We start from the raw sequence: 13,876 nt of genomic DNA on the forward strand, positions 1-13,876 counted from the left end.
GTTTCTCTGATCTTCTTGAAACTCTGGATTCTGATAGAGGGCCATGAGACTTAGACCTGAGTGCAAAAATGGAGGCTCTAGACCCTTCCAGAGCTGAGATATTGAGATCCCACGTAGCATACCATGGCATTTTTGCCCTCAGGTCTAATAAGTCTCATGGCCCTCTATCAGAATCCAGAGTTTCAAGAAGATCAGAGAAACTTATTTTTTTGCACCGAAAAAAAGTCGATAGGGGTACCCCTGTCGTTTTTTTGGGTCGAAATTTTGAGTTTTTCCAATCTTCTCGAAACTCTGGATTCTAATAGAGGGCCATGGGACTTAGACCTGAGTGCAAAAATGGAGGCTCTAGACCCTTCCAGAGCTGAGATATTGAGATACCACATAGCATTTATGCAATGGCATAAAAATCTGCGACCTCAGCTCTCAATGAGCAGTGGCAAATTATGTCAGACACTTTAAATAAATAAACAGTTAATAAATTTGCTAATAAACAGCTACCAGCTTCAAGAACGATAAAACATAATAGCTGTAGGTCAACAGCACGTAATGTGGTTCGATCTCGGGTCATTTGTAGCTCCATGCGTGTGAGGTTGATGCGTTAACCACAGAGCTACCGTCAGAATGCTGATTCATTTTTGTCTTATACACTTGCAAATCCTCATTGATGAAGCCTAATATGTTTTTACTGCAATGTTTTACGTTTTCATTATTTATTCAATTTAATTTCAGTATTGTGATTAAATAATTAATTAATTTAACTACGTTTCACTTGAATTAATCTGCCACCAACTTTCAATCGCTCTGAATGAGCCGTGGCGCGGCTGTAGGAGATTGATTACACAAAAAACGGACACTTTTCAAAGTCTGTGATTGTTGCGCCTCTTAGCGGTAAAAGGCAGTAAAAATTTTACTGCCGCGGCAGAACTGCGGTGGTAAAAACAGCATTCTGGTTGTCTACCTACTGTAAACATGAAAGATACAGAAACACATCAGCTCAACAGTCTTTTTATTTCTCGTTTGAGAAAATACTGTTTCAGACATTTTTTGTTTGGTACTATTAGCTTTTCACAGGCTTTTTAAAAAAAAAACACATTTCTCTTTTACTCTGCATACATGATCTAAGAGACTACTTAATATTTTATACTATAATGTTCTCTCACTTTAGACCACTAAGGAACAATTGCATTAAAGCAGTAATGCTTCCTGAACAATATAAAGCTCTGTAGAGCTGTTAAATTAAACCTTCTCAATTACTATTAAATAACATTTCCATAACAACTTCGAATAAATTAAAATGACGTACAAAGTTTGTCATTAATTTACATTTCAGATTTTAAAAACACATCTGTGCATATTTTCTACATACATGCATTTATATTTACACAGTGATCTCCACCCACAATTACAAGCTTGTTGACAGACACGTCCTTTCTTTAAAATAAACGGGCACATATTAACTTAAAAAGGACACAAAAAAGGAGCTGGGTGTTAGTACCAAAGAAATGAATAGCATTAAGTGGCATCTCTCAGTAGGTAAAACAGCTATGTTAGTCAAACACCAGATTGTTCTAGAAAGACAACAGATTTGATAAAGACAAAAAGCATGTATGATCACGCTAGAATCATTCACCATCAAATCTAAGGGCAATAAGACTTTTGTTGTGCACATGCATTTCCTCAGTCCAGAAATGTATCCAAGTAAACTATTACAAAATGCATTCTAGCACAAAGCTCCTGAATCGTACCGCCCGAACACCCTGGTGCATTGGTAACATAAGTGATGCCATCACCTCACATTCAATAAAACTGTCGAAAATGGAATGAGGGGCAAAACATTTTCAACATACAAAAATAAGTGCAATTAGAACAACTGATTTTAAAACATTCTTAAAAATCTTGGTTGATTGAGAACATTAAAAGTGAATAAAACCAGCTTTTGATTTATGATGTGCCTTGAGTTTTGGAGGGTAGGAAAACCGGACAGAAGACAAAAATTATCTTATAAATCTGCCTTCCATTGGTATAAAAACCAATAAACATCTGAATGTTATGAACGTACCTTCACTGGTATCTTCCAGTCAGTTTAGACATAGATTTGACAGAAGTCTTTTATATAAAATTTGAGGGGTTAAAAGTTGAGTTTTCCTGCACATGGCTCAGGTGTGTCATCGCCCTGTCGTACGCCGTGTGCACCGACTTCCGCACATTTGGTTTCTTGCCCTCCATTAGACGCAGTCTGTCTACAGTGTCGTCAATGCCCATGTGATGAAGTTTGTCCAATGGTAGCCACTGCCTTAATAGCAAAACAATGACATGAACAGGCTTAAAACAAGCTTGCAGGTTTGAAATATATTTCATTATATTTTATTTCACCTTACCAGGTTCTTTTTGTGTCGAAAAACAGCACAAGAAAGAGCTTCTCCTCTGTCTCCTCTTGTCTGCGTGTACCCAGATCCAAAACGTCTGTAGGAGGCACTGGGATGGGAATGCCGTTGTGAAGAATTCCTTCCCGGGGCATGTTAGGATCGACAACCTGTTGAAAACCATTATTATTTTAGGCTAGGCTAGATAAACTAACTTAAAGATTCAACTGTCTCATGAAGACACACAAGCATAAGCGCAACCACATGTGAATCTTACCATTGCAGGGTATGAGGGATACCCACGACATTTTGCCCAAACCAAGGTTAGAGGTTCCATCTCGTCATCATTTTGAGAAGCGTCTCTGCCTACAAAAGTAAAAACAAAATGAATGATGATAGAACAAAACAAAAAAAAAGAAATAGTTCCTTTAAAGTCTTTGTTGGACCCACTTGTATTAGTAACTTCATTCTCCTCCTCACCAACAGGAACTTTACTGAGAGCTGGTTTACCACGACTGCGTTTTGGAGGTGAGGAACTGCAGAAAACATTAGCAGACAAATGGTTTTAAATTACTTCTGTGTAATAGGCACCTTGAACACCTGGTATTAATATCAGTGTCAGGTGATGCAATCTCAAGTAGTCAGTGCTAAATACAGGTGTAAAAACAGGTCATATAACCAGGTTTCCATCCACATACTGTATATACTTATGGTAATTTTTGGGATATTGCATGAAAAATATACATTAAAAAAAATTCTAATTCTTTTGAGGCAAATAAATGTTTTATTCAGTGAGAAAACAGGCAAACTCAAAATAAATACTTAAAGCGACTCTGTGTAACTTTTTAGGTAATTTGTTATCTAAAAACAATATTTTTATTCATGAATATGTCCTCAGTGGTGTACAAATACATCTGCCAATTATCTGACTTATCCTTGTAAACAAAGAATTTATTCTCTTTATATACATGGGACGGGTTATTCCACGGAGGCATCCATGTCATTCCGCCATCTTGAAAAACTATAATAGCAGAGAGGATCAAAAAGTACAAAGCAAACGCGTTTCCACAATGAAATGGAAATTACAAACCTGTTCACGTGAAGGAAAACTATTAGAAGACATCCTGTCATAACTTTTTGGTACATAACGGCTACCGTAGATGCAACACGCATTTGAAAAAGCGCGGCGCTGGAGAGCATGCGCTTGTTTGAATGCAAAATAAAAATTTTCCCGCTAGATGGGAGTAAATCTTACACAGAGTCCCTTTAATTTAAACTATAAACTACATATTAAATTCATAAATAAATAGTATGCAATTTAAGATTAGCAAAAACATCTGCATATTGCTAAAACATTTTTGCCACATCCAGGGAAATATTATATACAATATTATTGAAATTGAAATGTTGTAACGAGATTAAATCACACAAGTATATTTTGCTTTGGGGTGAATTTTTTTGCACTTTCTCATCATGCAGTGACACACCGGGCCTGTTTACACCTGGTCACTTCATGCGTTTTCTCTGATCGGACGGCTATCCGATCGGGAAAAGACCAGGAGTAAATGCCCTCCGAAACGCTTTCAAGGCGGATTTAAATCTGATCACTCAAACCACTTCAGCAGCTGGTTTGAAACGCATTCCAAAGTCTAAATGCATCTGGTTGTTGAAGCCACATGTTACTTTTACTCCTCCCAAAATGTTAAAAAAATAAGTGTGTTAGAGCATGTTGATATATGAAAGCGCTACTGCAACACACATCGCCACAGATGAGTAGCCTATAATCTCTTCAGAAAGCCGACGCGCAGTGCCGCAAATAAAACTGAAAGTCGCAGATCCTCAACACACACAATCATCTCATTAAAAGTACAGTGAGACTAAATGGTCTTACCAGTGCTGATGGCGCTCTCTCTCCTGTTGCAGTCTTTGATCTTGAAATTAGCTGATGATAAATAAAATGCAGCTCATATGTTGCTTTCGTTGACGTGAACTGCGTTTAATTTGCATATTGCGCAGGAATTGAGGATCGGATTTATATTCGTTTTGCGGAGACACATTTATGTGACCAAGTGTAAATGGTCTTAACAAATTAGATCAGTAAAAACACATGAGGTGACCAGGTGTAAACAGGCCCACTGATGCCACAAGCCAAGGGTAAACAGGGAACCTAGCATTTAGAGCACTCAGTTCAGAGTGCTGACAGCATCCATTACCTGTGCGTTGGGAAGGTGGGAGTGCAGCTTTCTGAATCGGATGAGTGGCTGCTGTGTCTCTTGAGTCCATTTGCAAAGCCTAAATAAAGAGCATTAGAGCTTTAGCATATTAAACACATTGCAATGGACAGCAGTTAAATCACTGGTCATTAAACTTGAGCAATCGTCTTAGATATTCCAGTACCATTCTCTTCTGGCCGAGAGTGGGCCTTTTCGCCTTCGTTGTCCGAGCATGTACTCAGTCCTCTGGATCTGAGCTGGTGAGGGGACGGAGAGGGTGATTTTGGGGCTGGTGGAGCTGGCAATAATTTGGCTGGTGTGGTCTGCTGTGGCGATGCATCATTTTCGCCTATCCTGACTCCATTTTGCAATAAAACAGGCTTGTCCTTTGTCGGTCTGGTTCCGTTTTTTGCTTTCTTGAAGAGGATTGATGTCCGACGACCCACACCTATCTTGGGTGAATCAGATGGGCTCTCTGCGGAGGAAACCCTGTTCACAGCATCCTCCTGAGGGCTGGTGTCCTCCTCTTTTGTGTGGAAGTTCTCATATTCTTCTAAAGTCTGATCGTGATTTTCTCTCAGGCCTCTTTCTTTTCCTTTCGCCCTCTGTTTTCTGCTACCAGGTTTATTTGACTGCGCTGGAGTGGTGGTCCGTCCCGTCTCAAGGCAGAACATGGGCGGGTTTGGTGGGGAATCTCCAGGTAAAGGTGAAGAGGCTGGACAAGTGGGTTTTTGCACTTTCTGCGATGTTGATTTTTTGGGGTCTTCAACCGTGGAAAGAAATGAATGGTTAACTTAAACTTGTAGATAACTTATAAAGAAGTTACTAATTAATTAACTAATTATTTATTAATTATTCATCACGTGATGATGGACTGGGTTGTAAGTATTCTGCCAAGGTCTATTTTGCCAAAAAAGTAATTTTTGGACAGTTAAAACTTTAAAATAACAATTATTGTTTATTAACTAAACCTTTTTTGGTAACACTTTACTTTAAGGGGTGTGCATAAGTCATAATCATGACATGACACATGTTATGAATATGAAGGAAGTTGTATGCATGTTTATGACAACTTTTATTAAGTGTCATTCGCTCAATTATGACATTTTTAATGCAAATATGACATTGTTTGAGATGTCTTTGTCATGACAACTTGACATTTCTAAGACAACACAACCTGTCATAAACATGACATAGCAGATTAATTGTCAAACTTAAGAAACCACTTAGCTTTATTGGTTAACATTACATTAAACTGTCAGGTGGTTGGTTTTGACATTGGCTGTCATGAAGCCATTATAACATTTTAATGACAAATTCAATTAGTACCACTTTAGTTGCGGGTGCGGTCACGAAAAATATTCATGACACAGTTCAAATGGCCTCATGACAGCCAGTGTCAAAACCAACCACATGATATTTTAACTTCATTTATAAGGGGAAAAAATACAAAGACACTGACAGGTTAAGATGTTATGGTTTATGTCAAGATCTCATAACAAACACATCTTAAACAATGTCATATTTACATTCAAAATGTCATTATTGAGCAAATGTCACTTAATGACAGTTGTCATAAACATGCATAAACCCTATTTCATATTTATAACATATGTCATGTTATGGTTATGAATGTGTCATGCCAGTCTTAAGCACACCCCTTTAAGTAAAGTGTTACCCATTTTTTATGTTAATTGAAATAAAGTTGAAATAAAATAAAATATATGAATAACGAAAACTTTAACTTAAAATGTAAAAAAAAAAAATTGTTAGCAACTTACTGAAATTATAAGTTTAAGTTGAAGTTACCTGTATTGGAGGTTATGTAATCCATCTTCTCCTCACTCTTTCCCTCTTTGCTCTTCTTCTCTTTAATTTTCCCATTCAGCAGTCGTGGGTTGCAGTCCTGGTGGCTGATCTTGTGACGAAGGCTGTTAATTTCTCTGCGCAGCAGGCGCATGCGTTTTGTACGACCCCCGCTGGTCCGCATAGACGCCACCAGATCCAGTTTGTCCAACAGGGTTTTCAACTGGTCCTCAGGACACATGTGCACACGATTTTCAGGGTCCAAAAGCAAGTCAACTGTAAATCATTCAATGGGAAAAATGTTTTTAAATTAAAATCAGGCATTGCAATAGAAGAATCATGGGCTACTTTTAACGTGTTTTTTTTTTTTGTCCTGTTTGAAACTTTAAATGACATGAGGGGGAGCTGATAATGAGAGCATTTACATTTTCTAAACATCAGAAAGATTAAACTCATAATTGGGTTAGTTCATTCTGAAAATATCATTTCTGTCATTAATTACTCTCATGTTGTTCCAAACCCGTAAGTACCTTTGTTCATCTTCAGAAACACAAACGAAATTGGGACAACATGAGGGTGAATAATTAATGACAGAAATGTCATGTTTGGATGATCTCTCCATTTAAGACTGTACATTGTTTTGGTGACTGTTAACATTAGAAAGCTGCTCACCTTCATCCCACCAGGAGACTGTGGTATTGTGTGCGCTGGGCTTGTCTGGGAGGTGCATGCCTGTGCTGGGATCAAGGCCAATGCTGAGAGCCTGATGTTGGGCGTGTCTCAGGACAGCTCCGCCCACCTCTCGGAGTTGCATGGCAGCTTTATGGAACATTGTGTCATTGGAGTTGTACCTCAGACAGTTGGATATCATGAGATTGAAATCATTCTCCAAGTCAGCCACAGATGAGTATTTATGGGCCTCCAGTTTGTCATGCATTGTAGAGAAGTCCATCGGCTCACAAACAAACTCCAGATAATCTGGAACCTGGGAAAACAATAAAGAAGACATATGGAAAAAAAAATAAAAATGTCTTGCTCTTTTAAAAATAAAAAGGTCAATCTAATATGTAGACACTAATATTCTCAGCGGGAAGTCCGCCCAGACTATGAAAACTAAGCTGCAAAAATGGGTCATTTAGAAACCATCATGGTATTGACATAAAAATTTGCATATTAAAATATGACTAGCCACATGTATACATCAATGGGCTAGATGCACGCATAAATTCCGCATTTGACGCAAGGATGCTCGTCTATTTCCGGTTGTGGAGATTAAAGCGGAGGAAAACCGAGGAAGACGGGATTATGGCAGAGTCTTCAAGATTTACTGTCCTCCAGTCTTTGAAATGAAACGTACATACGTTTAGATGTAATTTTATATATAGTTATATTTATTTAATATAATTTTAAAAAGAAGCATAAACACAACGAGGGGTGTCTGTTTTATCTGTTTTTGTGACTAACGTTTCTTTACTATAACCATGGAGTATAAAATTCAATATAAATTCTCGGTATTGCATTGGACTCTACGATCGGCGGAAGTTATCGAGCATCCCTAATGCTTCACCGGAAATACCGCCGTGCATAGAGCCCATAGCATTAAAAATGAGTAAGCTGGTCCAGCCTGATGAACGAGTTTGAACTACGCCAAGGTTTGAATGGTTAGCATAGTCCAGTCCACTTGGCCCTTATGATAATAAAAAATATTTTTCTAATCAATATTTATAAAAATGTTAAATTAATTTATATACAATATATTTACAGACTAGTATATATTATTAGTTTATTAATTCATTAATATGAACAAATGAGACCTTATTGTAAAGTGTTATCAAGTTATTTTTGCAAACAGCAAAAAGGGGACTTTAAAGGACCCACTTCCTCACCTCCTTCAAATTGACAGGTGTGGTGAAAATATGATCTACGTCTTTCTCCTGCAGCTGTTCCAGTGTAGAGCGCAGAAACACCAGCGCAGGGGTGAGCTGCAGCTCCAGCGAAGCCTGCTGAAGTTTCATCTGGTGAGAGAAGAGAGCCAACTTAAATCGATTTTGTGAATTAGTAATTACCACATGTTCTCTGTAAGTGATGGTTTTCAGAGAACAGGGTCTAGAGAACGTAACTAAAGAACATTAGACATGAGGGGATTTGTCACCTGTTCTCTTTTAAGTCTTTCCCTCTTTCGTATGAGCTCAATAAGAAGTCGAGCTTTTTCCAGGTCCTGTCGAAGCTTCTGCCAATACTTCAGCTCTTCCCTGACAGCTTGCAACTTTTCGTCTGGCTCTCTCTGAAAAGTCATTTAAAAAAAAATCTATACAAGCATTCTGATTTAGGGAGAAAATATAGTATTCAAGCATAGTTAAATGCATTACTCATGGCTGTAAAAGTGATTGAATTAGCCTCAAACGAACAAACATGGAGCAGGGAAAAATGTGAATGATAAGTAATGCAAAATTTGAAGAAATCTGCAGTTTTCTGTGTGAGCTTGGTTATTAAGAGTTGAAGTATAAGTTATCACACTTTTTACTTTCATCAAGAGCGTAATGTGTTACAGCAAATTGACCTGCTCAGATTTCTGAGTCTGTAGATGAGAATGGAGCCGGCGGATGAGTGGCACTCCGTTACGAGAGTGACGCTTCAGCAGCCAGTAATTGTGGAGTCTCTGCATAAACTGATTTTTCCTTTCAACGGAGACCCCTGTGCAAATCTTGTTGAGCCTATTCAAAAAATATGAAACAAGGCCAACTGTTAAATTCAACTTGAAACATTCACAATTCGAAAGTTTCTTCTGTAAAGTGACAGATTTTTTTATTTTTAAAAGGAGTTATTTATGCTCATTATAAACATTTAGGCTACATTTATTTAATTAAAAAGGTGGTTTTCTATTTTACAATATATTTAAAATGTAATGTAGTTCTGAAATGGCAAAGCTGAATTTTCAGTCTTCAGAGTCGCATGATCCTTCAGAAATCATTCCAAAATACTGATTTGGTAGTAACATTTCTAATCATAATGATAATCAATGTTGAAAACAGTTGTTCTGCACACATTGAAACCATGATGCTGATGAATCGAACTTTTAAATGAAACATCATTTATTTGAAATAGAAATAACATTCATGCCACAATGTAAAAATCTTCACAGTTACTTTTGATCAATTAAAAGTCTTATTTATTTATTTACAACAATATCCTAAATGGTTAACATAACATTCATTGGAAGTCACTTCCACACTAATGATGAGGTGAAATAAGAAGTATTACACACTTACAACGAGGTAAGATCAAAAGACCAGACCTTAACCGTCAAAAAAGCAGACGTAAACATTTACCTAAAGGAGGGTATCTGCGGCACCAGCAGGAGGGGCACTCCTGTCTTCCGCGAGGTCCCGCCTGGATTCTTCTGCATTTTCTTCTGTTGTGCGGCCGAACCTTTTTTCCGCCCATTCTGGTTCTGCTGCAGCGGAGGGCCTAATGTGTATGACCTCTGACCTCTGTTACCCCTGCCCCCGACCAAACCATTGTCTTCATCCCCCTCAGTGCCCGTACCAGGGGGCGAGTGGTTCTCACAATAAGCAGTTTTCTTAACAGAAAAAGTGGTGCCGTGCACACCGGTTTCCCGCACAGGGTCGATTTTCATATAGAGACCGGCTCTCTGGGCACAAGTGACGTGAAACGCCCTGTAGCAGTTTGCTTTGTGGCACTGAATAGACGCCCCCCTGCCTTTCTGTTTGCACAGGTAGCAGGTGAGCTTCCATCGTGCAGGTGGAATGTTTTTCACTCCCTCCACGGGCTCTAGGAACACAGTATTGGCAAAACACAATTCAGGGATCCATATGGCACAGATGACGTGGGCCCAACTTCCGTCGCTCGTTTGTTTGAACGCACCTCCCCGATTAGGGCAGAGGACACAATCGACGGGTCGCGACGGGGATTGCAGACAGCGCCTGCACAGCCACTGGCCCTCTGGGATGTAAGGCACCCCGTAACATTCCTGGTGCACTGCGAGATTGCAGATGTCGCAGAAGAGGATGACGTTGCTGTTGAGACACTCGTCGTCAAGGCAAACGCAACAGTAGGCATCCTCGTCGATGGTGCTCTGAGACAGCGCCTGGCTGCGGGACTCCAAAATGGACTCTCGCTCAAGTCGGTCAATCAATAACTCAAAAGTATCAGGGGGGACGGAAGCGTGGCCATCAGACACTCGCTTCTGATTCACCATCTCTAGCCAAGCCATGTCCTCCTCGTCCATGTCGTACTCGGCCTCGTTGTCCAACTCCTCCCCTGACTTCTCTATGTAGCGATAATAAGCCGCAGGAAGAGGAGGCGCTTCTGAGGCCATGAAAGTGTCCACCGTACGAAATGTAGGCTTTGGCAGGGAGATTTGTGAATGAGCGACTTGAGTTTGCAAGCCATTCTGAGAGCCAGATCTCTTTTTGGCTGTGTGTTTGCTATCTTTCCGCTTGCTTTTAGACACAGTGTGTTTGTTTCCCAGTCTTTGCTCGCTGTTCTCTTTGTTACTGTTGCACTCCGTCAGATCCTGAGCCAGCATTTCGTCCTCGGTTACGACGGAGAGCTGGTCGTAAATGTTGATCCGGTGAAGCCTTCCATCCAGCTCAATCTCCACCATTTTCTGAGCCTGCGCATACGTAAGAGTATCTCTGGTCATAGAGAAGTTCAGTCTACATGGAGAAGGTGGACCGAGTAGGGCGTCCATGTCGGCATGGCTGGATGAACCAACTTGAGTCTGATCCTCTCCTCTGTCAAAGCCTCCAGCCCTGGATTGGCCAACTCGTTTCTTTAACTTTCTCATTGAAGTTACCCTCTACATAAATGTTAAAATATGATTGGACATGGGTACCTGTAAGAACAGAAATATGCATTACCAATATTGACCAGATATTGAAAACACTTCTCAAGGCAAGACACTACAGGCAAAACCATTGTTTTTTCATATATTGGTCAATTTTGAGCGATTTTGCTTCATAACGGGTCTTCTATAAGACTAGTCGATAGAAAACATCCCAAAATACACATTTATGTGTTTCTTTTATTATTATTTATGTCTGTTGATTTAAATTATAATTGCACTTTTGTCTTATGCAGTGTGAGCCACAAATCTCAGTAGCACCAAAATGTCCAGTTTTATACCAATGAATATTATGAAAGTTGTTATAGAGGGGCTTCTTCATATATAATTGGTCTGGTTTACACACTTTATTCCTGAAAACAGATTTATTGATTTATGAGCTAAGAGGTAAAACTATAAAGAAGTATCCAAAGTTTCTGCTGTCAAAACTCTTAACATGTCCAAATGAAAAAAAATCAGATTATCAAATTTAGATTTCTGTTCTACAAATGGAAATTTGTGCATATTTAAATGTATAGTTTCAGAAAACTTGCAACACAAAACATTTATTAATAATAAATGGGGAGATAAGGTGATATCTATTAGTTAAATAATTTTTCCCTATTCACCTGTAGTCTTACTCTTGCTTTACCACAAAAACTATCTTAGACCAACAAACCATCTTGAGGTGGTTTTAGCTAACGTTACAACAGGACTGTCAATAAGCACATATGAATAAAAACATTAAAAACCAAATGTATCAGCGACTCCACTCCTTCATGGTGCGTTTGCTGTGAAATAAAAAGTAAAAATAAACACTTCATTGAAATCAATAAACATCTAATAACTACTAAATAAGGGGTTGTTTCTCACATTAACAGATACACATCTTCAACAGTGTATACAGTGTACATGTCTCTCCATTTGTAACGTTGGTAATAAATGTATCTCAAGTGAACCAATAGGATCCCGTGCTAATATCACGTGAATAATTCGAGCCAATCACCGGGCAGACCTTCAATTTTTCTGCGACCCAGTTGACGTAGTTCGGTTGCAGAGCGCTAAATACCAATCCTGTAGCGAGACAGACGAGTCAGTCAGCCATTTTAGCAGGGCTGATGGACAGTCTCAACCTCGATTGTTTTTCCTGATAACAAACTCTGACGGTGCACGATGCCTTATTTTCACCTTGTCAACAAAACGACAAATAATTGCACATGACGCTATAGCTCCGTTGCATGCAATGCCGTGTGTACATGCAGAGAATAAAGCACTTGTATGCAATAAAGCGCCGTGTATAGTCAGCAAAGGCAGAGCTAGTAAATGAGCGCTTTCCATTGCAGGAGCCATATTTGGAGAGTCCAAGAAAGCAGCGCTACTACCTGCCCCCGCGACATTGCTGTTTACAGAAAGCAGTGCAGAATAAATCAGCAAACTTACTCTTTTATCGATCTTTCGAAACGACAGGGAATGCCGGTCATATCCAGGGGCGACAGCGTCCTCTTCTGTAGCAAGACGGGCTTCCTCAACCCTCCATTGATGAGACTTCCCACAAAAACGTTTCTAAACACACACCCCGGCTGTTTACACAACACTATCACCTTGACATGGAGTCCCAGTGTTTCAAATAGGCGCCTGACATTATTGCAGAGTGTTCGTATGCATTGAACGTTGGTTTGTAATTAAATTGGCAAGAAAAATACGCCCCTTTAGAAAAAAAGGCGAATTCTCGGCGTTGGGCTTTGCACTTGGCGCGCGCATCATGCGCACTGCTCTGCCATTGGTGGAAATTGTCATCGGGAGGACGCGGAGTCTCGCTTAAGCCAATAGAGGCTTCGAGCGATAAGAAAAACAACTCGAGAGACTTCCCTGAAATGTTAGCGCGCATAGACTCCATGTTCACAAGCTACATCACACGTCCGTGTAATGTATGGTTTACTGTGAAAAGAACAATTTCTTGATAACAGTCGACATAGTAGCTAATACAACAATAGCCTACATTATTATTATGTTTTAAATAAATCCAGTTTTCCGTCTAATATTATATGCAATATTTTAAGGGAAGCATAACATATAGCCCATGTATTATTTTGTTTGTTTCTTTTTTAATTAAATAATCTCACATTTTAACAATTTGTGATTAGGCTACTTCATCCGTTCCGTTTTCCTCTGAACATATAAAGACTACCTATTTTATAAGTGTTTTTTGTTCACTTCATTGTTATTATTATTATTTTGTTTCTTTATTCTTAATGAAATGATAATCTGAATGTTTAAATAATTTGAGATTATTTATTTCATCCTTTCAGTTTTTTAGTCAGTATCTTTTAGTCATAGGCATAGGCTATTGCATGTTATTTTTATCCACTTTATTCATGAAGCTTCTGTGAATCAAAGCTTGGTCATTTTTCCCCCTGATACACTGGTGTTGAAGGGCATGCTATTTATTATACTATTTTTTTTTTTTAATTTTCAATATTAGGTCAGACTGACCTAAGACATCAAAAATTGAATTTTCAATATCGCCCGTAGGCCTATCTATTATAGAGAATATCAGATCTCTAATTTATCTTGCTCTAGAATATTCTATCAACCCATTCCATTATAAGTGTTTGGATGAGTTTCTCCACCCCCTGAAACTCATTGGC

At 38.9% G+C, this 13,876-nt stretch overlaps 1 protein-coding gene across 1 annotated transcript; it reads right to left on the minus strand.

Moving 5' to 3' along the window:
- Positions 1-989: 989 nt before the first annotated feature.
- Positions 990-12,993, minus strand: brpf3a (bromodomain and PHD finger containing, 3a). The gene is made up of 13 exons (XM_039673553.2): positions 12,669-12,993; positions 9,712-11,240; positions 8,943-9,096; positions 8,535-8,666; positions 8,269-8,397; positions 7,055-7,367; positions 6,386-6,658; positions 4,761-5,339; positions 4,577-4,655; positions 2,814-2,899; positions 2,641-2,729; positions 2,379-2,533; positions 990-2,293 (listed from the first exon to the last, which is right to left on the minus strand). The coding sequence occupies exons 2-13, from the start codon at positions 11,190-11,192 to the stop codon at positions 2,110-2,112; spliced, it is 3,654 nt and encodes a 1,217-aa protein (XP_039529487.2). The 5' UTR covers positions 11,193-11,240; positions 12,669-12,993; the 3' UTR covers positions 990-2,109.
- Positions 12,994-13,876: the final 883 nt, after the last annotated feature.

This window comes from Pimephales promelas, chromosome 21, assembly GCF_988280905.1.
Source record: "Pimephales promelas chromosome 21, fPimPro1.hap1.1, whole genome shotgun sequence".
NCBI classification, from domain to species: Eukaryota; Metazoa; Chordata; class Actinopteri; order Cypriniformes; family Leuciscidae; genus Pimephales; species Pimephales promelas.

What these genes read in the sequence shown, in the direction of transcription:
- brpf3a (XM_039673553.2), bottom strand. Translation starts at nt 11,192, where the DNA reads ATGAGAAAGTTAAAGAAACGAGTTGGCCAATCCAGGGCTGGAGGCTTT. An exon ending in AGACTCAGAAATCTGAGCAG is followed by an intron (nt 8,667 to 8,942) that starts GTCAATTTGCTG and finishes ATGACTTTTCAG; the next exon opens with AGAGAGCCAGACGAAAAGTT. An exon ending in TTACATAACCTCCAATACAG is followed by an intron (nt 5,340 to 6,385) that starts GTAACTTCAACT and finishes CCACGGTTGAAG; the next exon opens with ACCCCAAAAAATCAACATCG.